The 27,816-nt window shown below is 42.3% G+C and overlaps 1 protein-coding gene across 1 annotated transcript in view; it reads left to right on the top strand.

Moving 5' to 3' along the window:
• KIF5A (kinesin family member 5A) overlaps positions 1-27,816 on the top strand; it is a 662,879-nt gene that overhangs the window by 308,889 nt on the left and 326,174 nt on the right. Inside the window, exons 4-6 of the mRNA XM_078688970.1 lie at positions 4,361-4,465; positions 14,233-14,281; positions 16,551-16,606. Of these exons, the coding sequence (XP_078545096.1) occupies positions 4,361-4,465; positions 14,233-14,281; positions 16,551-16,606 (210 nt within the window). The remainder of the gene's footprint in view (positions 1-4,360; positions 4,466-14,232; positions 14,282-16,550; positions 16,607-27,816) is intronic.

Raw genomic sequence — 27,816 nt, 5'->3', positions numbered from 1 at the left:
ATCTCCGAAGGGGATTCCGTGGCTGCCCCTCTTTCCGGAGGGGTACGTGTGAGATTGGACTGTGAGGTGAATTATGGCCAGCTGTCCGTTGACCTGGACTATTCTGATGGTCCCCCTTCGCAGCAGATGATGGCAGCTTCGTACTCTGCACCGCTACTGACGCCCCATGCTTGGTCACAGCGACGGCTGTCTCCCGTGCCTGCTTCTTCCGTCCTTGTCCTTGCGTTCCCGATGTGGACTGCGTGTGCTGGGACTGTCTTAGGGAAGATGGTCGTATGTTCTGATGACTTTGTTGGTGGCCAGCGACGTCCATCTTGTATGTTCGTGTTGCTCTTCGGCCTTGCTTGGATACTCTGTTTCTTTCTACTGACTGATATGACAATCGATTGGCAGATATGCCTCATGGGACTTGCGAGGACTGGCCAAGGGTGAGATGTATCCCTTCAATGTTGACATCTAGGTGGCTGGCGGGGATGAAGGGCGCGCGTTGTTTTTGATACGCTTATTTGTACAGTATTTTGATAATTCTCCCCATTACTGACTGACTTGATTGATTGCTGTTGTGTACTATAGGTCTTGGGGAGGAGTGTTTTTTGTGGGAGGGGCTGGCCGGGAGCCCGTACAGATGGCCCTCCTCCAGTTTTATAAAATATCTTTTCTTTCTCTTTTCTGTGACTAAATTTCCGGTATTCTTCGTGGGCGACAGGCACGCTGCTAGGGGGGGGGGGGGTAGGCCGTAGCCTCTGCAGAGGTGCAGGGTGGGGGGTGAAGAGGGGGGGTACTTTCGTTTTGTCCTTTTTTAGTTTCTATGGGCCTTTTTTGTCTCTTCTTTTTTCCTTTTCTTTGTCTTCTTTCTTTTTCTGTCCTTTTTGGGTCAGCATGTCGGTTTGATATCGCGCCTTTTGTCATTTTTGTCTTTTATGCTTTTTGTGCTTATTATTGCGATAACTTTACTTTCCTGGGGTGAGCGATGACTGGTGCGAAATGTGATTATGTGTCTCTCATCCTGATCAGTATACTTCAGCACCGATACCTCAATTATTATTCTTGGTCTGTTGATATCCTGTTGTGGGCGTTGCTCACTCCCTGTCCTCGGTTGATTATATTGCACCTGATCCTTTTTATTTTCAATTGTAAAATTAACCATATCGAATCCTGTAGCTCAATGGTCACGTTCAACTGAAGTATTGTTTTGGAAATACTGTCGTATTTCGTAATGGGGGACTGCTGAGTAGTTTTATTGCGGACGGATGTGCTCATAATTGCTTTCGAGGCCGGCCAGGTGGTTGTAGGCCCGTATATGTATTCTATTGATACACAATAAAGGTTTTCCAAAAAAAAATAAAAAAATAACCAAACCCCCTAATGAGAACCGAAACAGCCAGGTCAACAGCTTTTGGCCAGATTTGCCATTGCATCTGCAAGGAAATCATAGGAACAAGGACAATAGAACAAATAATTTGCCCAATTATATAGGGCAGAAAGGCCAATCAAACATGCATTGCATCTGCCACCAGAGTAGATTGGCTCTAAAGTCTCAAGAAATAAAGAGCGTAAAATCATAATATCAAAATGTGCTTGTGTTTTGGGCAATTAATTGGTCACAAGAATCATATAGCTCTTGTATGTCTTTATGTTCATTCAAGATTATTGAGTGGTGGTTCAGAGACGATCTGGAGCTGCTGTTGGTGCCACTCCAAACCTGTGTCTCTGGTGTCTTATCTCTTCCTCCCTCTATCCCCACATTCCTAACCAATGTATTATTTCTTGATTCATCATTTGCAACAGGTGGACAATTGGGACTGTCGGCTACTTGCTTTGGGAATTTCATCCTTACACGGAATCCTGACAAGCTCCCTTTCCTATGTTGAGTTTTTCTTTCTGCTCCTGTATGCCACGTTGGCATTTCTGTTTGGTTTTTATTTGCTGCACCCCTAAGCTATACTGGGAGGAGTGCTTCGGGATGGTACTGCTTCCTTGTTGTTGATTTATCTTGTGAGTAGCTGCCCCCTGTTGAGGGGGGCAATGTATTTGAGTCAAGTCACCGTGGAGTGAGAACTTGTTCAGACTTGTTCCTTCTCTACTGGAGGGATGGTGTGATCATGCTTCTTGGCCTCTTTGCTCCTGGAATCGAGGTTGGTTGTGGCCTGGGTGCTCAGTGGAAAATGTTGAACAATCTGTCAGTGCTCTGGTGTTCTCGATTTTCTGTCTAAGTCAGGCTCTTTTGGACTGCTTCTGTCTGCTTCTGAGGTTGGAGCTACTCGGTTCCCTCTAGGCTATGGCCGATTTGTAAAAAAATTGTGCTCTTTCCTCTTGGATACATTTCAGATGTAGGAGGAAAAAGAGGGGACAAAGTTCCCAATCTCTAAGTAACTGTATTATTGAGTTGAATATAGGTAACGTATTTGCCCTTAACAGTTGGGAATCCCCATTCCACTGGAAATAAGAGAGTTCCAAAGAAGTGTCAGGACAAATCTTGGTTATTTGTGTTTTTTTGCGGAAAAAATTCCAGACTGCAGTTTTCTTTTTTGCAAACGTGTTTTATGCAGTTACAGGGATACTGCAACATTCTCTTGGGTGAGCAGCTTCAGATTACAGCCAAAACATGTCTCGCCCCTTAACATGGCCATCCGGCCTGGGGCTTCCTCAGGGCGTATAGGCGTGCGATCAGTCCTGTCGGTCGGCTGAACCAAGTTGGGGCTTCATCGATAGCTCGTCATCAATAAGGACACCAAGGGTTTTTACAGATTTCTTGGGAGACGGGGGGGGGGGCTCCCATCTCGGTAGGCCAGATTTCTATATTCCAGTAATCAAACGTACTCTTCGTAATGACAATCTCCATTTTGTCTGAGTTAAGTTTAAGATGGTTGTTGTCCATCCAGTTGCAGATGAACAGCATTGTATTTTGAAAGGTTTCCTTTGACCCAGGTACTCATCAGTATTGAAGAGATGTGGTGAAACAGCGAACCCTGTAAAACTCCACAGTCCAAATGGACTTTAGGTGACCTGAAAGAGGTCAGACAAGCTGAATGAGATCAATCCTTCAAAATAGAGGAGATCCAGTTATGTGCCGGGCCGGGTCAACCCTGACACGGTCCATCTGGAGATTACGGTTGACCGTGCCAGAGGCTTCCAAGAGATCCAGAAGAACCAGCACCTGTATGCAGTCACTTTCCGTTCTCCGATTGGCTAGGCTGTTGGCAGTCAAGGGCTGGAGTTTTTTTTGGGGGGTGTTTATTGAAATGAGGATTGTTTGTTGTATGGCATTTATATTTTTATTGAGTTTTTACAGTACAGGAAACAAAAGACAAGAAAGTAATTCAATCATGTTGACTAAAATTGATAGCTACTGCATTCTCTTTATCACATGCTAACATTGATAGTACACAGTTAATGTTATTTATATATAATCATATTGTATGTTATTATTAGCTTGTACAGCAAACAATATTCCCAAGGAACATAAATGGATACTGGCATTATTGTTGAGATTGGCTCTCTTGGTGACTGGTAATCACTGGGCGCCATTTGCAATTGCTTAAGATGAATAGAGGATTCTTGGACCCGAATTTGTAGTTTTCCTGACAGCTCTATAGGGAGATACATAATGTGAGCTGGTATTTCCCTGTCAATTAATAGGGATTATGAGTTATTTCCCCTGGAATGAGGAATAACGTCTGAACCCAGGAATATTGAGCCAAATTCTAGGTTTATTGCCCTTCTGGGGGAAAAATTAGGTCTAAACCTGCACACATTTACCATCTGCTTAGAGCAGGTGGTAAATATGTGGAGGAGTGATTCCTTGGCCATGATGGGTAAATGGTGGGCAGGGCTGCAGGAGGGTAGAGGTACATTAGCTTAATCTGTGAGCTTTTCTGTCCACCCCATGCTGCACTTTTTGGGAGGCAGGGGCCAGATGAAACTGCTTCCTGCAGTCTCACACAATCCCTCTGAGGAATCTGGGTGCAGTGTTTCCAGGCCAGAATTATCAGGTTCGGAGTTTACAGACCCAATACGTTTAGGCCTAGAGAAACCAGGAAAGTCCTGGTTGCCAGAAGCAGTATTCCCTACAGGGATAATCTTCTGGGCAACTCTTAATGAGTGCCTAAGCTTTTAGGACATTCGGTTGGTTCCTTGCTTGTCAGATCAGGTTTCCCTAAAGCCCAATATACAATTAGTAGTGTTAGTCTAATTTGGCTTCTGAATGTTATATAAAGCAATATGTTTGAAGTCCTACCCTCTATTCAATTCACTTTAACTTTACTTGAATCGTGTATCTTTCAATTGAACTAAGCCTTCGTCCCAGGCTACTTACTTTAATGATTTTGTCCTGAGTTTCTTCCTTCTCGTCCCATTTTAGGGAAAGCTGCATGACCCCCAGGGAATGGGTATCATTCCAAGGATAGCGCGGGACATCTTCAACCACATTTACTCCATGGACGAGAACCTGGAATTTCATATCAAGGTAAGTAGATGCCTGTCAGGGCCACTGGACAAGCTGATGCTGGAGATGAAGATGGTGTTATAGGTAGCTGGGGGCTATCAAAAAATGTACATGAGATTTGAGTCCCTGACGTCCATCCTTTCTTTATATCCTATACCTTTGCTTGCTTTTCTATTACAAGGGGCCTCCATCTAGCAGTAGAATGACAGTTAGTACGAAAGACTTCCCCACATACAGAAACATTTCTGCCATTCCAGTATCTTCTTGGACTGTGGGGGGTATGTGGCAACAACGCCTTGGGAATGTCCCGGAGCATGTGCATTGGAGTAAGAACAGGAGACAAAGGGTCAATTCGCAGAGCCATTTGTGCAACTTACTTCAACTTAGGTTCCCAAATGGCCTGATGTAGGAGTGCAAATTTACTTTCAAAATTTACAGAATATGACCTTTACACTTATATTTTGGTACATATATGGTATTTGTATAGGGCGAACCTAGTCCTAAGGCAAAAGATAGCTATACATGACCAAAGACAAAGTCACAGTCAATGGCTGATTGGTGAGGAAGCTGCCTCCTGAGAGTGAATGATGATTGTGAATTCGTTATGTTTTCAGCTATTTCCTAAATAGGAGCAGGGTTGATTGAGGTGATCATGAGGATTGTCTTTGCAGTTGTGTGTCAGAATACCATTGCCAAAAATATCATCTGACAAAAAATTGTGTTTTAAATATGCTTTATACAAGTATCCAAGTGGGTGTTGATTTTCTATTACGAAGTCATCTGGGGTGAAATTTATGTACTAAACAAACAGAGGAAGGGAGAGAGAGGATAATGGTTGGATTTGTACTCCCAAGGCTAATTTATCAAAACAACAAGAATCCACCTGCTTGCATAAGTGAAAGTGTTCCTCACAATGGCGGGGAGCACTAAGTGTTATTTAAAATACCCCTCACACACCAAAAGGAATACAATTCCACCATATACCTACAGAGCCATGGGACCAGCATGGGCAGTACTTTTGCCCCGAGCTAAGCTGGTCTCTACGTTCACCACTTGGAGTCATTGTAGCCTATAGAACACACACATATATTTATTTTTGTGTTTCTTGATTTTGTAAATACAATACTATTTGCATAGAGATACGTGAGTAAGGTGGGGAAGTTGTGCACCCTGTCCTGAAGAAGGATCTCTGCCTCCGAAACATGTCGACGCACACATGAGGTGATGTACATAATCACGACATCAACACCTCGCACTTGACTTCACTTCTCTTACTAGCACCAACCCGGGGACCAAATGAAAAGTTTTTTCAGTCAGTGTCCCACGAGCCAGGTACTTTTTTATTTTTTCACGTAACCCACCATTCACTTACTGAAAGAAAAACCTCACATGCAACATACATAGTCTACGTAAGTGCTCCCACGTAGTCGTAGGTCGCAGCACGCCGCATCCCATAGAGGGGTGCGAAGACCCCGATGATGAAGCATGACAACAAGGGTCATTTTGGTGTGTGAGGGGTATTTTAAATAACACATAGTGCTCCCCGCCATCGTGAGGAACACTTTCACTTACGCAACCAGGTGGATTCTTGTTGTTTTGTGAAATTTATGTAAGCAATATTTTGGACACATTATTTCTGTCCGACAATAATTGAGTGTGATTTTGTGCTGCCATATTTGTTGTTTTAGATCCCAGGTGAATAAATAAAGAAGGCCTGTTGCTTTGTGTTTTTTAACACTTCTTTGTCTCCATTTACCTGGGGTTCTTGTCCCTGTCTCCCCTCATATGGTGTTCGACTTCAATACATACATATGATATATACATACATACATACATACGTAAAAAACTGGTATCGGATAGTTTTATAGAAGGAGACCCAGTGAATGATGTTACCAGTAAATCCCATTTGAGTACATTGATTTACTCTCACAATGTTACTAGAGTATGGTATAATATTCCATTTGAGTAAATCTACTCCCAGCAGCAGGGAATGGTCATCCCATGGTGAACATAGCCTGGAATGTTGGTGCATACAAACATTTTCTTGGGCAACTCATACTTCCATTGACTGGAGCTTTACTACAAAATTCGTTACATCTACCTGCTAATTTAGGTGTAAACCTAGGGGTCTCAAGTTACAAGTTCAGTAGGCAAATTGGGGCCAGAGAGTCTGTAGTAAATGGAGAGACAAAAAGAGAAAGAAAGACAGAAAATGAAGAATGGACTGACAGGATGAGTAGGGGAGGAGAGGCATACACCTTCCATAGATGTCAGGACAGGCGAGGAGTCGATAGGCACATGCATGTCATGAATAAAGAGACAAAAATCTGGAGAGACCCAGTGTGTGATACACAGACGAAAGGTATAAGAAGAACTGAGATGGAGAGCATGTGATGGATGGAAGATCAGGGTGAAAAGGAGAGCCAGATTTACAGTGATGAGTGAAAGGACAGAATGAGAGGGAGCTAGAAGAGCCAGAGAGCCTGTTGTGAATGGATCAATCAATCAATCAATCAATCAAACAGATTTATAAAGCCCGCTACTCACCCGCTAGGGTTTCAAGGCGCTGGGAGGGGAGGGGTCCGTTACTGCTCGAAAAGCCAGGTCTTCAATTGTTTCCTGAAGGAGAGATGGTCCTGGGTCAGCCGTAGGTGGATGGGGAGGGAGCTCCATGTCTTGGCTGCCAGGTAGAAGAAGGATCTTCCTCCGGCGGTGGCTCTGCGGATGCGTGGGACGGTGGCGAGGGCGAGGCTGGTCGATCGCAGCTGGCGGGTGGGCGTGTGGAAAGTGAGGCCGTTCACTGGATTTAGGAGTGGGAAATCAGAGCCCTCACAAGATGTGATAATTATTGCACCTTTTAAAATCTGATACCATGGGTCCCGGAAACTGAAAGGTATGACAATTATCGCTAATTATAGGTTGTGTCCTTTAAAATGGGACCAAGCACCAAAATCTGCATACACTGGTAATTAACAGCCATTTTTCCCCCTTTAAAATTTGACATGTTTCACCTGTCGAAATTTACCTGGGGAAATTACCGTAAATCTTGTAATTCTAATCCCTGGTCAAACTTTACTTTGTGCAGGTTTCAGAAAAGAAAGGGCCGCCCATAATGAGGGTGCAGAGGTTTTGCGATGAATGGATGCACAAGATGAGAAAAGGAGGGGATGGTGAACATATGATGAATGGTTGGATGGCCAAGACGAAGAGGAAAGCCAGAGACTGTAACAAATGGAGGGAAAGAGACAAGAGCCAGGGAACCTGTTGAATCAAAGAAATAATAGTAGTTGAAGAGTCACCGTGTCTGTAATGAACGGGGTATGTGACGCCACATGACAATAAATATAGATCCAAAAGTGGTCTTGAGTTGTAAATTGGGCAGCACAGACTCAGTATTCACCTACAGAGGTGCTGGTCTCTAAGATTACTTTCACCTGATTAATATTACTACAATACGGACAGTAGGGATTGTGTACGGTAGCATTGGAATTGGGATACTTCTATAAAAAAGAACTATACGATAGTGTGTTCTAAGACAGTGGTTGCCTCTAGGATTCAATGTCATGAATGGACAGGGCTTGTATTTTCACATTGACTTCTCTGCCCAGCTGGAGTATTGTACCTTCTTCAGGGCTTTCAAACATTACTAAATTGGGTCACTGCTGAGGACACTGAAGTAGAGCAAGTACTTTTACTTTCTGCCTCCCTCCGCTCATCAGTCTTTTGGTACCAGAAACAGCTATCATAACTGTCTGTTCTGAAACGTTGGCACAGCACTTATGTACGTGCATCGTGTGCAGCATGTCCACTTTCCTGAACGTATGTTCATCCTCGTCAGTTTCTATTTTTCTGCAAGACGGTGTGGAGAGGAAACTGTGTCTCATCTCACATCCTCAGTGAGTTGCTAATGCTGGGCCTTGTGCCCGATACCCTTTCGATAATAGTCTTTTTTTTATCTTTTTGCTGTGTCTTTTTCCTTTATTGGATTCTTCCTTTAACCCATGCAGCTTATGCCACGACTCTCTGGCTTTAAGCCATGAGTGCTGATCAGGAACCATTTCCTGCAGCTGATCCTCATAACCTGGGCCTCTCTTCCTTCCAGATGAGTAATCATGTGCATGGCAGCGTTTTAAGGGCTATCATCTGCACGAGGTATAACCACACTCGCCTGACTTGCAGGCAGTGTAAGGTTGCCACCAGTCCTGCAGGAGATGGTGCTTTTCACTATTAGGAAGAGGTGTTTCGCCCAGAGTCTCGGGAAAACAAAGCGGAGCACTTTCAGCTAGAGGTCGAGAGATCCCTCCCCAGTGGGATACTTTCCCAGATGTATGCAGGTTTCCTCTGATCAGGAACACCAGAGCCTCTTGGGGGATTGTTTTGATCCTAGAAATGTAATCAAAAGGCCTTTTAAAATGCTGAAATAATTTTGGTTAAAAGTTTTATCTAGGGCACTTCTTTGCTTGGTGGCCACAACATCAGCCTAAAACATAAGCCAGTTACATGCACTTTGCACCTCAGAAACTGCCTCAGTGTTTCAAAACAGCATGGTGGGCCTGGCAAATTAAACATTTAGGATTTTAGGTATACCTGGCAATTTTAGCTCGATAGAACCTATATGCAACTGAAAAATTATTTGTGAGAACATGATGCTAGACAAGCAGCTGTTAAAGCCACCCCTGCACTCTGCGAGGAACCCAACCTCCATCTGCTGTACGCGCACTCGCCAGCAGATCTAAGGCCATGCTGGTGGCATGTATGCTGGGTAGCCATATGGAGTACTCCACGTGAATTCTGCTGAGTGTTATCATATCACGACTTCTTCTCTGATTCATGATTTAGCCATGGAATTCGCCACAATCTTTTAGCCCATGCTTTTACTGCCCAAACCTACTAATAGCAATTTGAAAATGGTAAAGAGCAAGGATGTAAAAGTAGGCTAAGGTTGCCTTTATGGTGACACCATTACTATTAGTGCCTTATTTATAGCAGGCGAGGGTGAAATCTAATTTACGCCAGCATAATTCGTATAATTGTGTAGATTTCGCATTACACTTGTCATGTAAAATTCCTGAAATTACACCATTATGTCCCCTCGCATAATTACGCATCCATTTGAGGCAGAATTATAGCGTGGAAGCACTGAAACAACACAAACAACCAGAATGTGAACAGCTGTTGTTTCTACAATTGTGTTTTCCTCACCCACGCACACAAAGCCCTACTCAACCAAGGCCCAGGATACCTCAACAGCCGCCTCAACTTCTACGCTCCCAAACGCCACCTCCGATCGACCAACCACGCCCTCGTCGCCGTCCCCCGCATCCGAAGAGCGACAACAGGAGGAAGGTCCTTCTCCTACCTGGCCGCCAAGACCTGGAACTCCCTTCCGACCCACCTCCGCCTGACCCAGGACCACCTCTCCTTCAGGAAGAAGCTCAAGACCTGGCTGTTCGAGCAGTAGCAGCACCCCCCCCCCCCCCTAGCGCCATGAGACCCTCCGGGTGAGTAGTGCGCTCTATAAATGTCTTTGATTGATTGATTGTTTTTCGTGATATTTGTTAACCCAAAATGCGTCCTTGCGTCAAAATTAGACACAAGGATGCTTTTTGTGCTACATTGTAGGGCTAAATGACAGATTTGAATTTTGCATAGTTACGCCTAATGTGACGTGTTCCGTGACAAGTAATTTTTCTGCAATTTCCCGTAATTATGCAAAAGCAAATTGAGCAGATTTCCTACACCAAAACTTTTGAGATGGGTAAATATAAGACTTCTGCCAAAAAGTGGTAAATGTCCTGTCTGCCATATTAAGACTACACTCATGTCAGTGACACTCTAAACTTCTCTACTTGGGGCAGCCATTGTTTTTTGACCAATGTTCCTCTACACCAAACAGTAAATATGCCCTTATTCTGTACTCTCTTTACCATGCTCACTGCCAGCTGACCACTCATCCATCAGCCAAACCAAACACAGCGATTGGTCCCCTGTATACAAGCTGGAAGTTGGAGAGGGTACATTTACCCACAGAGAAAGGCCATGCTGTGCACGACTCATGTATGGCATGTAGTAGTGACACAAAAAAAGCTATCTATAACCTTAGAAGCAGTTTCCTTGCCCACCAGTATGAGGCGAGCTTATGGAGTAAAAGTAACTGAGCCATCCTAAACATAACTTTATCATATTGTTGTGGGCAAAGGGTGATGTGGTTAGAGCTTATCAAGAACTTTTACTTTGGTTAAAAACCTATACTCCTTTTATGGTTCACTGCCAGTGTTTGTAATTAATAAGGGTGTCAGAGTCATTGTATCTCTGTCACACTGCACCCCTTTCCTGATTGTAGCCGTTGAACCAACAGCGCCTGGACTATCTTTAGGGGCTACTTTAGATCTGGCTATATGTAGTCAGGTGATCAACCTCACAACTGTATGCTCCAAAGACTGGAAGCTAAAATAACATCCTGATGCTTCAATGCAGTTTCTATGAAGGTTATAAATGTACAAAGTACCTAAAGTACCTCAATGGTAAAACCTATTGGAATACTTAAAGTGAATCTCTGACAGAATATCGAGGCTGAAAATATCGACAGACAAAATATCGACGCTGGAATATCGAAGGCAAGTATATCGACACCCTATCTACAACATGGTAAGTACAAAAATAGGTAAAATTAAGTAAATAGTACTTATATGTATTTTAAACTTATGTTAAAATGTGTTATAATGTTTAAAATGAATAAATAATACATATTTACTATTAAACATTTAATTCAAAATAATAATAAAATATATAATATATACTTAATTAATTATAATATATACATACTTTTTTTAATAATTATAAAATATTAACAAATACTACAATTTAAAAATACATAAACACTCATAAAATAATAACATAAATAATAATAAATATTTATATTTAATAAATAACAGCAATTAAATATACTTTCTATATTTTAAAAATTAATTAAATACAACATTATGTAACATCTTAAATACATATATAAATATAAATAATATTGAATAGCATAAGGGTAAACATTACTATTCAAACTCCAGAGGGTGCAACAGTAGATAAAGCGTTGGATAGTGTAAGGGTAAAAACTACAATTCCAACTCCAGTGAGTGCAACAGTAGGGAAAGCGTTGAATCGCGGGTATGTAAAAATGACTATTCCCACTCCAATGAGTACAATATTAGGCAAAGTGTTGGATAGCGTAAGAGTAAAAATTACTATTCCCACTCCAGAGAGTGCAACAGTAGGAAAAGCGTTGGATAGCGGGCGGGTAAAAACTACTATTCCAACTCCAGTGAGTGTAACAGTAGGGAAAGCATTGGATAGCGGGTATGTAAAAATGACTATTCCCACTCCAGTGGGTGCAACAGTAGGGAAAGCGTTGGATAGCGTAGGGGTAAAATTTACTATTCCCACTCCAGTGGGTGCAACAGTAGGGAAAGCGTTGGATAGCATAGGGTTAAAATTACTATTCCAACTCCAAAGAGTGCAACAGTAGGGAAAGCGTTGGATAGCGTAGGGGTTAAATTTACTATTCCCACTCCAGTGAGTGCAACAGTAGGGAAAGCGTTGGATAGCGTAGGGGTAAAAATTACTATTCCCACTCCAGTGGGTGCAACAGTAGAGAAAGCGTTGGATAGCGTAGGGGTAAAGATTACTATTCCCACTCCAGTGGGTGCAACAGTAGAGAAAGCGTTGGATAGCGTAGGGGTAAAGATTACTATTCCCACTCCAGTGGGTGCAACAGTAGGGAAAGCGTTGGATAGCATAGGGGTAAAATTTACTATTCCCACTCCAGTGGGTGCAACAGTAGGAAAAGCGTTGGATAGCGTAGGGGTAAAAATTATTATTCCAACTCCAAAGAGTGGAACAGTAGGGAAAGCGTTGGATAGCGTAGGGGTAAAAATTACTATTCCCACTCCAAAGGGTGCAACAGTAGGGAATGCCAATTAATAAATATTTACAAAATATATTACACATAAAAATATGTAATTATTTACAATTAAATTACTTCCCACCCTATTCTCCTATAAACCCACAACCCACTCTGGTACTAAAACATAACATTTAATAATAATTAACATTAATTACCAATTAAATAATAATTTTTTCAATTAAAATAATTAATTGCCAATTATTAATTAAATCAAAAATTAAATATTTACGATTAAATTACTTCCCACCCTATTCCCCTAAAAACCCACAACCCGCTCTGGTACTAAAACATAACATTTAATAAACATTAACATTAATTACCAATTAAATAATTAATTAATCAATTAAAATTATTCATTGCCAATCAATAATATAATTTTAAATTAATTAATTTCAATTAAATTACTTACCCACCATATTCCCCTATAAACCCACAACCCGCTGTGGTACCAAAAAATAACATTTAATAAAAATTAACATTAATTACCAATAAAATAATTAATTGATCAATTAAAATAATTAATTGCCAATTAATAATTAAATAAAAAATTAATTAATTACAATTAAATTACTTCCCACCCTATTCCCCTATAAACCCACAACCCGCTCTGGTACTAAAACATAACATTTAATAAAAATTAAAATTAATTACCAATTAAATAATTAATTTATCAATTAAAATAATTAATTGCCTATTAATAATTACAATTAAATTACTTCCCACCCTATTCCCCTATAAACCCACAACCCGCTCCAGTACTAAAACATATAATTTACTAAAAAATAAATGTATTAATATATAAAAATAATACACATATAATATAAATTAATTTAAATACTTAACAAAAACATATAACACATACATAATAAAAATAAAAAAAATAATACAAATATCGATATTAGTAACATCGAAATTAGTTACATCGATATATATGCTATCGATGTTACTAACTTCGATATTACTTACATCGATATAAATGATTTCGATATTACTTACCTCAGGGTCGATATTCTGTCCTACGATATTCTTGACATCGATATTCTGTACCTTCGAAATTTTAAACACGATATTTTTGTAGGTCGAAATTTTCAACTCGATATTTTGACTGTGCACCACTTAAAGTCTATAAAGGAAAACAGTAAGACTACAAATAATGCATGTGTTAAAGATCGTAAAGCCTAGGCAAGCAAAAAAAAACTTCTAGACCAACGTTAGCCAGGATTGGCCTAACACGCCTTATCTGTCCTCAAATTATAATAATAGGATTCAGTGAAAAGTGGATTGATGCAGACATTTCTCACAGTGAGTGGTGGCTCACAATTGTCCAGCAGAATGTGGAATTCTTAAGTTATGGATGTGATAATGATCACTAAAATATGATAATTGCCTTACAATGTGGTGGTAATGTGAATGTAGGTGTGCCCACGAGGAAACTCATTTTTCTTCTAAAAGTAAATGTGTGCCCTTAAGGTTACTTATAGAATTATAGTATGGCTCCTTTTTTCCAGTATAATATTTAAAATACAGATCTATTTTAAATATTATACTGGAAAAAAGGAGCCATTCTATAATGGTGGAGGTACACAATAGTAGCAGTATCTTCTACTTGTACGTTGACCTTAAACTTTGTTAATCATTTGACTATGTCTTCTAACAGTGGTTACGGCAAATGTCTTGGGCATAAGGCTTCTCCTGTAAGCAGTAATGTACATTTATCACATATCAACCTGTACTCCTACTTGAGGATGACTATGCATGCTGCAGAGAAGCTTGAAGTCGTTTCTCAATGACTATTTTTGATCTGTAACCAGTTTCACTGCCTTTCCCTCACTAGGTCTCATACTTTGAAATTTACCTGGATAAGATCCGTGACCTGCTAGACGGTGAGTAGTTTATCTATGTCAACACTGCTGTATTTCAGCCCGAGCGTTGAGACCTCCACCACCCACCATTCTCAATGGAATATTTTATATTCTCATTTGTTTAGCAAGGCACATGCACAGTGGAAAAATGTACAGCAAAACTTAAAATGTATTGCGGTGAATCAGAAAAGAAGCGGGAGATTAACTTCATCACCCCTATTACGAGTTGCACAGTAATGGGGCATTTTTATTACCTGTTCCGTGAGGTTTAACACATCCATTTATCACATGCTCTTAGCATGTGCTAAATATATGCTTCGGCTCTGTGTAGGGTGGGGGATGAAGAAGGAAGGTTGAGAGAGTATGGGAGGCAAGGGTAAACATATTTCTAACAGGGGCAAGTATATCTAGCAAGAATCTATTCACCAGCACCCAATTTATGTCTGAATGTATTGATGTGGTAACTGTGCGCTCAATCCCAGCAGTAATTATTTTACTCTATGTGGAAAAGGCCTTTGACCTCGTGGGTTGGATTTTTTTGTTTCATGTACTGAAAAATGTTAGTTTCACTCCCAGCTCACAAGGTCAATATCTGTTCTATTACAAGGGGCACCCCCACAAGTGATTATCAGTAGTTTACCCGCTGGACAAATATATCTTTAGAGCAGCTCCCATCAGAGATGTCCCCTCTCTCTCTAATTATTTGTTCTTTTTACCGAACAATTAGCTCAATATATCCACCAGAACAATACCATTTTGGCACTTCTTTTCTGAAATTCCCAATATAAATCTCTATGCAGATGATATCACATTTTTATCCCCCAGCAAAATGAATATACATTTTGTCTGGCTAGCAATTAAAACATATACTTTGCCTGGGGGTTACAAAAGCAATGAAATTAAGACCGAATAGTTTTCTATTTAAAACAACGGCTGAGTTTCTCTAAGTTTCTAAATAAGGGGAAATTACAAAAAAAGAACCTAAAATATATATTGGAGTTTTATTCAGAACAACAGGTGGATTTAATTTCCAGTTACTACATGCTGCTAATGAAAATGACACTTTCCCTCCTTCATGAATGGAAAGCTCTCCATCTGTCTATTGTTGGATGAATAGTATTATTCAATATGTCGATTCCACTCTTATTCTGTTTATTGACTATATGTTGTAGGTTATATTCAGCTTTATTTTCAAGAAACTAGAAAAGGCTGTCACCTCTTTTATCTAGAATGAGACACACCCCAGAGCAATAATAACAGTTTTGCAACTAATTAAAGAGTCATGTGGGCTGAGCCTTCCACATAATATTTGGAATCATTGGTGTTACAGATGCTTATGTTTCCATGCACTCCTTCCATTTTGATAATTCAATATTGATAAGAATGATTAGAAAATAGAATATACATAGCCTTCCTAGTTTTATTAAAAGTACATGGCTTCTAAAAAAAAATCAGGGTTAAATCCCTAAATTATTTATTGACCATTTGGACAAGCATATCTCCGTACCAATGGGTGATTATATTGCCCAGTGCTGCCCCTCTAATCTTAAAACCATGTTACTTAAGATAGAGGAGAACACCTGATTGTTTATAATGTTCTTTTATAAATTAAATAAATCCAATCAGGTAGGGTAGGTCATTGTGCTTGTAATTGTAGTTAGAGCTAAGTGGAAGAGAGTTTGGATATCTCTGATACTGAAATGGAACATTTCTTACCTTTGATTGTCATAAGTAATTAAATAGTCTGCGGTAAGCACACGCCTTCTGAGTATCTGATACTGCTATTCTAGGCCCCCAACACACCAAACAAGAGAGTAAAGTCAAAGGGATGAAAGTTCTCGGGTTTCTTGAGGGAATGCTAAATACAGAGTAGAATCCACCGCCTGAAATTCCTCTGTAATACCATCCCTTTGATGGAGGAAATTCAACCTGTGTATTGTACTCCATGTCCAAGGTTTCTTTCATATTTGAAGGCTTTTCGGTTCCCACCAATCTCTAAATGATATCCATCCTAAAGATGTAAAGGCCATTTTGACCAATATGAGACCAGGTAAGTTGCAGCAGAGTTAGTCGCATATGAAAGAGAGTGAGACATACTTTGAGGACAACAGCAGGAGAACAAAGCTATTGGAAAAGTAAGGTTATATAGGCGTGAACCATGCAGTCTGTGAAGGAAAAAATTGAAAATGCATTAAATTGAGCATTCAGTCGCATTGTCTTGGTGTTCTACTATATTAATTGTTTACAAGTCAGAATCGTTTTCTCATTTTTGTTTGTTTCACTCTCTCAGTGTCCAAGACAAACCTCTCTGTGCACGAGGACAAGAACAGGGTTCCATTTGTCAAGGTATGTGCATCTTTCCTAACAGTACCTTCTATTTCTGTTAGTCATCAGTTTTCATGTTTCTGTTTTTGTCCATATGTATTTTTATAGTTTTTTCTGATAACGATTGCAACAAATAATCACAAACTGGGAGGGATGCGACTTGGTCCAAATGTGCAAGTGAGAATGACATCATGATCTTAATGAGTCTCCCTTCTTTCACTTGACATCCACCCACCCTCCCAGCCGCCACTGCTCCATGGGTGGTAGTGTCTTCGAGTAACCGGGTGCAAAGCTTTACAACTTATAGGTTTACGTCCTCCTTCACTGTTGCTGCCCCTCTCTAGCCGGCAATGATAATGATCACTAAAATTTGATAATTGCCTTACAATGTGGTGGTAATGTGAATGTAGGTGAGCCCACGAGGATGTAAAGAAACTCATTTTTCTTCCAAAAGTAAATGTGTGCCCTTAAGGTTACTTATAGGATTTTCCACATCCAGGATAGACCGGGGTCTATGATACCAATAAGTAATTGAAGGGGGGATCACGTCTCTTTTAGTGAAAGACTACAGCTAGTTCTGCCGCCCCCCACTGCAAAATGCTACTCTAAACTAGGCATATGTTTGCGGTTGACGGATCTCAGTCCCAGGAAGAAAACTTTTGTTCCAGGAGCAAAGGGAAATTAAAGGACTTTTATCAACATGGTCTTTATTTACTTCCAAAAAGGTGGGAAGTAAGACAGCCCCACCAAATGTGTAGAGTGCCTCCTCCCGTTCGCCATCCCCAGATATTTACTACACTTAATATGCATCTCAGCTGGAGCCTGTCTTCAAATGTCTGTACTATTTAGCGTGTAAGATTCAAGTTTAGTATTTCTGAAGTGTGCACATTATTCTTAATTCTTGAGACTGCTTCAAAATGTATTAAGTTGTATCACCATAGGCAATGACATCTCAGGATCTCCCAACGTCATCAGAATTTTATCTGCTGTAGAGTTATTTTACATTCTTCAGCCTTTAACGGATACCCTTTATTTCCTTCTCTCTGATTATCCATTGTACGAGGGATTCAATGCGTCAGGCAAAAAGTAGAGGGGACATCGGACGACCCTGGCAGGTCCCCCTCTCTAATTATGTAGTTCTTGATACATTAGTCATTGACATCATAGGAACTGGGTGGATATAGAGTGCCATTGGCATGGTCATAAATCATGCACCAAAGCCAATTCTCTCCAAAATCAGATGTAGAAAGATCCAGCCCACTCAGTCAAACGCTTTCTCCTCATTAAAACGGTCTAATGTTGCTGGAGTGTTTTTCTTCTTCTCGACCTAGTGGACTGTCCATTTAATGTTGTTGTGAGTTCCTAAAGAAATGACGCATGGACTGATCAGCATGTATTACATAAGGTAGAATCTTGCTTACCCTCCCTGTGAGGATGTTCAAATATATTTTGGCAACCATATGGGGGGAGGAGCTATTGGCCTGCATGAGGTTGACTTTGTAGAATATTTCGCTTTATGAGATAGAATCATTATAATGCCTTCACCCATGTAATTTGTCATCTTTCCTTGCTCTGCAACATGATTAGTCAGCTTCCTCAACCTTAATGTTAACAGGGCTTCATAAGTTTCATAAAAATCACACACATGCTGGTCAGCGCCCTCATTGATAGTTTGTTTCTTTTTGATTATCAAGGAATCTACAATCTGTCTGGGTTCTAATATCAAATGAGGTAGAAGCAACTCAGTGAATTATTATTTTTTGTAGATCTTTGGTAGATTCATCTTTCGAGTAGAGTTTTTTTTAAATAAAAATCACTAAGGCCTATATTTACTCTTCATCTGCTTGTTGTAATGACCCCTTGGAAGGCCTGATGTCCTTTGTGTAGTATTTTTCCTTTTTCCTTTTCCCTCTGAGATGTTGGCAGGTGGGATCCTTGTTTATTGTCTGCACTCTAAGAGTGCTTACTCTACTTTATTGTTTGTGAATAGTCTTTAGCTGGCCCTTAATTGCCATTAAGTTTCTCATATTAGCCATTGTGGGTGATTCTGTGTGTTTGTTTCCTTAGATTTTGATTCCTGTTCTAATTTCTGGGCATCCCACAGTCAAAGCTTGCAGAGGTGGGCCATCATTGAACACAATTCCTACTCACCGCTGTTTAAAGGCGACCCGTATTCCCATTGATGTACTCTCTTCATTATCATTTGAGCAAAGCATTCCTTAAATTGCTTTCCTGGATCTGCTTTTAGGCTGGTCCTGCAAGCAACAATAAGTGTAAAGACTACTTAGTGGAGTGTGTGGGTTCAGATGCAGATTAATGTCAGCAGTGACAGGCACATAGTACGAGAGTGTATCCCATGCAATTATTGCATTGTTGATACGGGGACTAAGAAAGTGAGTATTGAAATCAAGTCTACACAGTATAAAATGCAGAGGATGTGAGGGAAATAGTGTAGTCCCTCAGGATTCTTGGCAGATGCCCTAAGTCTTACATCTCTAAAGTAGATCCTTTGTATTCTCTTCAATCAGTCCTTTTCGCATCTCACACCTAGTTGAAATTGCCAGTTAATAATAAGCAGTGGCACTGAATTATGAGGCCAAACTATGCAGCAGGGTTGACTAAATTATGTAGCAAGTAAAAGCAAATTATGGGCCGTAATGCAGCACTTGTTGTGCCTTCCACTGTGCTGCAACATGTGTTGCTCCATTTTTAGTAACTTTCGAACTACTTGAGTTAGAAACTAAATTATTCTTGTGTTAAAATCTCCAGTTTCTATGGTTCATCCTATTCCTATCTTTACTAGTGAGGTGGGTCCCTGAATGCATACTATGTTATGTGGAAGGAGCTCAGCTGATCTCCATAGTGGTCCCCATTTCTCTCTATTGAATCCCTTTGCATTAGAGGAGTGCACCTTCACTGTGATCTATTTCTTTGCTATGCACATTTCTCCTCCTCCTCTAGGGTACAACAAGAGGCTATGAAGCTACGGCATATTTTTGTAAAATGGGTGTTGTGCATCATCTTCTGCTTGTGATCCTCAACTATGTCTCCCAGGGCAAAAGAACAGATCAATGGTCTTGCATACCACCAAAACATAAAACCTTCCAGAGTCCCCACGATTCCTGCTGATTTCCCCTCCTTGATTGCACCATGCCGGAGGACTCCACGCATGGGCCAGAAATCACCACAACCCAGTCCCACCTAATCTAATAACACCCAAGAAAGCTGCTGCGAGCCAACCTTGTGAGGAAGGTCACCAAACTGACTATGTCTATATCCTCCCTTGTCAACTCCATCTGTCGCCATTCCCTTCTAAGTCAATTGGAAAATCTGATAGGTGTCCCTCAGCTCTTAAGAGAATCTACCACCAATCATTAACAACAACTTAACAGTCATTGGATTGTCTCAACAACTTTTTCGGACCTTCCTGCTTTCAGTCACTTTTTTCCAGCTGCATTCTCTGCAGCTTAACGCCCGTCTTCCAGCCCTCGATATTTGTCTTGCTGAGAGAGAAGGATCTGTTGTCCGCTCTCTGTTCCTTGTGCTAACTTCATCTGACCCCGAGACCAGTTTTATCATTTTTTCCAATTCAGACCTGTCTGTGACATGGTCAAATCAAATCAAATCAAATGTAGCTTTATTCGATTGTAAAATTGTGCAATCATAAAAGCAGTACATACAATATAATCAAAATGACAATAGAAAAGTAATGTAGCTTCATTAGTATCAGTTATATATGAAAGTTAAAAAGACATAGATGTAATCAGGAATAACAGAATTAAAATCCATAGGTAATTAAAACACTAAGCTCTTCCTGTAGGCAACCACCTTTTTCAAAAACATTGCAACTTTCCAGATCATATCCGCATTATCCAGGGTTTGCAATGCAATATACGCAGGTCGACAAGTCCTAAATCCCATCATTTTTAACATTGGTCGAATCCACACTTTCCTTATTGCAGAATAAAAACCACAAAAAAAGATAACATGGATAGTGGATTGACATGAGCAATCGTCACAAAGACAGGCTGTCAAAGAGCGACTCCAGTTATTCATATTAGGAAAGCTGGTAAGTCTGTGAAATATACTGAGTCGAAATCTTTTTAGTATAAACCTGTCATACCCTGATGGGACTATGGCTAAAAAGGGCTGTATTCTGAAAACGCTTAAAATCATTTGGTTCTCCAATACCCAGGGCTTAAATATTTCTGTTGTCAGCCTTGTAATTTCTAGCATCGCAACGTGGTCATTGCTCTGGCATAATCAAAGACAATTCCAAAGGTGTGTGTGAAGCTGTAATGTATTTTCTCCGGTTTTAACTTTCCAGGAACAGATCTTAAGTTGATGTGCTTTTGTAATGCGGCCTGAGAAACATCCTTGTAGAGAGTGCAAGTGAGTCCTTCAAAAGAGATGTCCTGTAACGCACAGAATCCACATCCACAAGTCATCAATGTTCTCTAGTATTTGATCTTTCATTGATTCACATGCTTGAATCATTTTATGTCGTTGAAGTGGGAGTCCCACAGTACAATAATAAATCAGTGTAGAACATTACTACAGCCTATAATAGCAATGAAACCTTCATTTTAATAACATATTAACAACATTTAAAAGGACCAAACGTCAGCCAATCAGGTGACAGCACCCTCTAGAATACTCCCCACGGAAGCTGATTACCTCAGACGTTCTACTGCACGTCATGTGAAGGGAGTCTCCCTCAGCTCGGCCCAGTTCTTCAACTATATTTTAACATTTACCTACAAATACCAGATACTGACTATTATTATGTCAGAGCCGTCAAGGAAAGGACTTTTCAGACCCTGTGGAACCTGTGGGAAAAAGACACTTCATTCTGAATACCCAGACAAGGGTGTATCTGCTTCCTACACCCTGCTCACAAGGTAAAAGACTGCAAAATCTGTTGTACGTTTCCTCCAGAATTCTTAAAGATAGGGAAGGGAGGCTTCTCTTATGGCCGCAGAAATTGAAATAGAAAAGTTCTGAGGAGGAGGATAGTGAAGATTCTACTCACTCTCAGGAAAGGTCACAGAAAAGAGAAAGGTCGCATGACCAATGGTCCTCAGAGGTGTCTAGGAAGGTCTTGAAAAAAGACTCATCATGAGTTTCCAAGAGACGGTTTTATCAGGAAAAAGAAGGAAAAAATCTCCTCAGAAACTGTGAGATCAGAGCCTAACCTGGCTGTTCGCCTAGAGAAATCTTCCCCAGACTCATCAATGGTTAAGGCTAAAGTAGCTTGAAAAATGTCAATGATGGCATCATCACATTTGAAAATACCAGCATTGTCGTTGACCTCTACAACAGTAATCTCAACATCAGCATTGACGGCTGTTCCATCAACAACAACCAAATTGACAACATTGTCAACGTCGATCCCGTTGGCAAAGGAATTCTTGACAAGTTCTCCATCGACGACGGCAATCCTGCCATCGGCCACAACACGGTTGGCGAAAGGACCATCCACAAAAACATTGTCATCGACGTTTAAACCAGCAAAAAAGCTTCCACAATCGGGGAACACTGCCACAGAGTCGCCAACAATTTTGTTGCGATACCATTGACGAGGGAGGTAACATCTCAGGAATTCTTGCTTCCAGGGGGAACATCACCTAGCAAGGTCTCTCCTCTTCCGTTAAGTCACCTTCATGATGAGGAGTCAAATGATGAGGGTACATTTGGAACAGCCCATAATCCCTCCAAACTAAATGTCAAGTATCAAGAGGATGATGAGGAAGAGTACTATGAAGATTACTGTGTTCCGCAACAACGGCAATGCATGGAAAGGCCTAAGCAATATGTGGAACATTTCCAACACAATAGCCACTCTTCATCACAAGAAGGCATGGTCCACGTTCCACTAAACGTGGTCCAAGAGACCTCCAAGGCATGCTGCAAGACTATTATAAAAGATTCCCGGAACCCACTAACATCTCCAATGCAGCCCATTCTTCCACCTCGAGCTTCAGCTCAGAGAACTCCTCGTCCGATATCTCCACCTTTAACACCTAGAATGACTCCTGCTTCCAACATCGCAGTGCCTCCTAGGGATGACCCATTCTCCTCAGATGATGACAGAGAGGAAGGGGAAATACCCAACAGTCAATCTACTCCAAACGAATGGGATGACTATTTAATTCCAACTCCATCTCCACCTGCACCGCAGCCGGTGGACTCACCACCTGATGACATTGGCGGTTTCCATAATCTCATGGAAAGAGCTGCAAAAAGATTTAAACTACCTTTGACTGCTAAGCTATCAGACTGCTTCTTGTAGGATTATAAAGAGCCTACCAAGAGATCTGTTAGAGCAATCCCAAAAGTGGATTACATTTGGGGGGAAGGCACAAAAAGCATAAAAAATCCTGCTACAGTCATTGTTTTCCTGCCAATGATTTACAAGAAACATTAACCAGTGGTGAACTCACCTGCATATTTGGTTGGGCACCCAAAACCAGATTTGGTGATACCTCAGGCAGCTCAGAGCCTGCCCAAGAATCATTTGACACCCATATCAACTCTACCAGACAGAGAAGGCTGATGCCTGGATAATATGGTAAAAAAGGGGGTGGTGATGGATGGAGCATCTGAACCAATCAAACACTCACACCCAGTCAACAGATCTGGGTTTAATCCATCACCGTTCTTCAGCCCACTCTGCCACCCCAGTTCAGACATGGCCATATGCAAATCAGTCTGATCCTGTGCCTCATGGGAACAGTCCATCCCGAACTGCCAAGCCATGCCTTCCCTGGACCGGAAACAAGCTTATGAGGACCGGTTTCTGGCATTTCAGCCGTCTTCAGCCCGGCTTGCTTGAATCCAGCGACAAAGTGAGCAAGGGACTCACGTCTGAGCATACCCTGCCAACTTATGGCGAACAAAGTCGTACAAAAGGGGGTGGTGATGGACGGAGCATCTGAACCAATCAAACACTCACACCCAGTCAACAGATCTGGGTTTAATCCATCACCGTTCTTCAGCCCACTCTGCCACCCCAGTTCAGACATGGCCATATGCAAATCAGTCTGACCCTGTGCCTCATGGGAACAGTCCAGCCCGAACTGCCAAGCCATGCCTTTCCTGGACCGGAAACAAGCTTCCGAGGACCAGTTTCTGTTATTTCAGCCGTCTTCAGCCCGGCTTGCTTGAATCCAGTGACAAAGTGAGCAAGGGACTCAGGTCTGAGCATACCCTGCCAACTTATGGCAAACGAAGTGGTACAAAAAGGGGTGGTGATGGACGGAGCATCTGAACCAATCAAACACTCACACCCAGTCAACAGATCTGGGTTTAATCCATCACCATTCTTCAGCCCACTCTGCCACCCCAGTTCAGACATGGCCATATGCATATCAGTCTGACCCTGTGCCTCATGGGAATAGTCCAGCCCGAACTGCCAAGCCATGCCTTCTCTGGACCGGAAACAAGCTTCGGAGGACTGGTTTCTGGCATTTCAGCAATCTTCAGCCCGGCTTGCTTGAATCCAGTGACAAAGTGAGCAAGGGACTCACGTCTGAGCAAACCCTGCCAAATTATGGCGAACAAAGTGGTACAAAAGGGGGTGGTGATGGACGGAGCATCTGAACCAATCAAACACTCACACCCAGTCAACAGATCTGAGTTTAATCTATCACCGTTCTTCAGCCCACTCTGCCACCCCAGTTCAGACATGGCCATATGCAAATCAGTCTGACCCTGTGCCTCATGGGAACAGTCCAGCCCGAACTGCTAAGCCATGCCTTCCCTGGACCGGAAACAAGCTTCCGAGGACCGGTTTCTGGCATTTCAGCCGTCTTCAGCCCGGCTTGCTTGAATCCAGTGACAAAGTGAGCTAGGAACTCATGTCTGAGCATACCCTGCCAACTTATGGCGAACAAAGTGGTACAAAAGGGGATGGTGATGGACGGAGCATCTGAACCAATCAAACACTCACACCCAGTCAACAGATCTGGGTTTAATCCATCACCGTTCTTTAGCCCACTCTGCCACCGCAGTTCAGACATGGCCATATGCAAATCAGTCTGACCCTGGCCTCATGGGAACAGTCCAGCCCGAACTGCCGGAAACAAGCTTCCGAGGACCGGTTTCTGGCATTTCAGTCGTCTTCAGCCCGGCTTGCTTGAATCCAGTGGCAAAATGAGCAAGGGACTCACGTCTGAGCATACCCTGCCAACTTATGGCAAACAAAGTGGTACAAAAGGGGGTGGTGATGGGCGGAGCATCTGAACCAATCAAACACTCACACCCAGTCAACAGATCTGGGTTTAATCCATCACCGTTCTTCAGCCCACTCTGCCATCCCAGTTCAGACATGGCCATATGCAAATCAGTCTGACCCTGTGCCTCATGGGAACAGTCCAGCCCGAACTGCCAAGCCATGCCTTCCCTGGACCGCAAACAAGCTTCCGAGGACCGGTTTCTGGCATTTCAGCCGTCTTCAGCCCGGCTTGCTTGAATCCAGTGACAAAGTGAGCAAGGGACTCACGTCTGAGCATACCCTGCCAACTTATGGCGAACAAAGTGGTACAAAAGGGGATGTTTGATTGGCTCAGATGCTCCGTCCATCACCACCCCTTTTTTGTACCACTTTGTTCGCCATAAGTTGGCAGGGTATGCTCAGACGTGAGTCCCTTGCTCACTTTGTCACTGGATTCAAGCAAGCCGGGCTGAAGACGGCTGAAATGCCAGAAACCGGTCCTCGGAAGCTTGTTTCCGGTCCAGGGAAGGCATGGCTTGGCAGTTCGCGCGGGACTGTTCCCATGAGGCACAGGGTCAGACTGATTTGCATATGGCCATGTCTGAACTGGGGTGGCAGAGTGGGCTAAAGAACGGTGATGGATTAAACCCAGATCTGTTGACTGGGTGTGAGTGTTTGATTGGTTCAGATGCTCCATCCATCACCACCCTTTTTTGTACCACTTTGTTCGCCATGAGTTGGCAGGGTATGCTCAGACATGAGTCCCTTGCTCACTTTGCCACTGGATTCAAGCAAGCCGGGCTGAAGACGGCTGAAATGTCAGAAACCGGTCCTCGGAAGCTTGTTTCCGGTCCAGGGAAGGCATGGCTTGGCAGTTCAGGCTGGATTGTTCCCATGAGGCACAGGGTCAGACTGATTTGCATATGGCCATGTCTGAACTGGGGTGGCAGAGTGGGCTAAAGAACGGTGATAGATTAAACCCAGATCTGTTGACTTGGTGTGAGTGTTTGATTGGTTCAGATGCTCCGTCCATCACCACCCCTTTTTTGTACTGCCTGGATAATATGAGAAAAAGATTTTCCACAATGTCATCAACTGCGGTTGGAGCTGCCAATGCATTGGCCATATTGGGCTGGTACAACAGGCAAATTTGGTCGAACATCAGTGCATATATATATATCTTTTAACTGAAGACAGATAAAGGGAAGAAAAGAAAATTGGTCAGGAGGGCAACAGAACCTCTTCTGAAATATTCGACTACTAGCAGCCCGCCCCAGCGTTGCCTGGGGCAGAAAGGGGCTGGGGGCAGTACACCCGCTCCCGGTCCGACCCCCTCCCGCCCCGACTCCCTCCCTCCCCGACTCCTCCCGCCTGTCCCTCTGTGCACACCCGCTCCCGCCCCCCTCCCGCCCCGACTCCCTCCCGCCCCGACTCCCTCCCGCCCTGACTCCCTCCTGCCCTGACTCCCTCCCGCCCTGAGCCTTTACTTTACCTGTTCTGCCGCTCCTTCCCGCGATGTTCACTTCACCGCCGCTCCTCTTGGCCATGACGCGCCCGCGCTCCTCACTTCACCGCCGCTCCATGTCCGCCGGCCGCCGCTCCTTCTCGTCATCACGCACCTCGCGGCAAGAGCAGCGTCGCGGCCGGCGCTACTTTCAGGGCACTACTTTTTTTAAAAGTTATTTTTTTAAATGTACGTTTATTTTTTATTTTTTATAGCCTATGTCCATCTGCACACCCTGACAATTTCTACAATGTATCGGGTGTGTGGATTGGCGCTGTGGTTCCCGAGTTTACCTGGCTCAAAGGTGCATGTTCTCTCTTTATAATAGTAGTATAGATTCTATGTATATAGCGTGAACTGGATTCAGACAACTGGCAGGAGCTGTGGTTCTAAGGTGATAAGGATGGCTGAAGGTCACATCATTCAGGCCTGAAGTTCAGAGCAAAATTTTAGATAAGTCTCACGATGAGAAGGCATTATTTGGCAAGCATGTCGATGATGCCTTACAGACAGTTAGGACGGACACAGACACCGCAATATCCCTGGGCATCTTAAAATTCAGGAACATGCCTTTTCCAGGAGCAGGAGGAAGAGATTTGTTTTCATATAGAGGGTGTTTCCAGAAGTACCAACAATATCAACACTTTCAGGAACAATACAGACCATCATACTAACAACAATTCTTGTAGATAATCACCAGCCGCAGCTTACATGAAGCAACTGCTTAGAAGAAAGCAAACCTCACAGGCAAAAGACTATGGCAGAAAACAATGACACTATAGAAGGGCTGGTTATAGTCATTACAAACCACCAACCTGTGGTAGCAAAAATTCCCAGCTTCTCTCATCAATGGTGGCAAATACCATCCAACAGATGGATGTTAGACTTGATCGCCTATGGCCATACTTCGGAATTCATGCAAAAGCCACCAAACAGTCCACCAAAGGGAGTGCCCCCATTTCATCACCAGCTACTCCAGATCCTCATCAAATTAAACAAAAAAACAATAAAAAAGTACACCTCTCCCAAAAAGGAATGGCTTTCTACTCCCATTTTGTCCTAATAAAAAAGAAATAAGGGAAATGGTGACCCATTTTGGATCTCCAAAAGCAAAATAAATACCTTAGGAAACAATCCAGTTGCATGGTGATCCCTCAACCACAGAGATTATATGACAACCTTAGATCTACAGGAAGTTATTTTCATATCCACATTCATCCGGACATCACAAATTACTGACATTCAGAGTTGCTGGTACTCACTATCAGTTCAAAGTCCTCCCTTTTGGGCTCAAATCAGCCCCCTGCATCTTTACAATATGTCTAGCTCCAGTGCAGCCTCCCTAAGGCAGAAAGAAGGGTTTCCAGGTATTTCCATAACTCGAGGATTGGCTGATAAAAACACCAATGGCACGTCAAGCATTGAGTGCCACACCGGCTTGTCTGGAATTATTTTTTAAAAATTGGTCTGACCGTCAATTACCAGAAGTCATTGATTCTTGCATCAAAGAGG

Source organism: Lissotriton helveticus, chromosome 1_1, assembly GCF_964261635.1.
Source record: "Lissotriton helveticus chromosome 1_1, aLisHel1.1, whole genome shotgun sequence".
NCBI lineage: Eukaryota > Metazoa > Chordata > Amphibia > Caudata > Salamandridae > Lissotriton > Lissotriton helveticus.
Note: the sequence above shows the minus strand (reverse complement) of the source record. Positions and strands in the feature narration are given on the sequence as shown.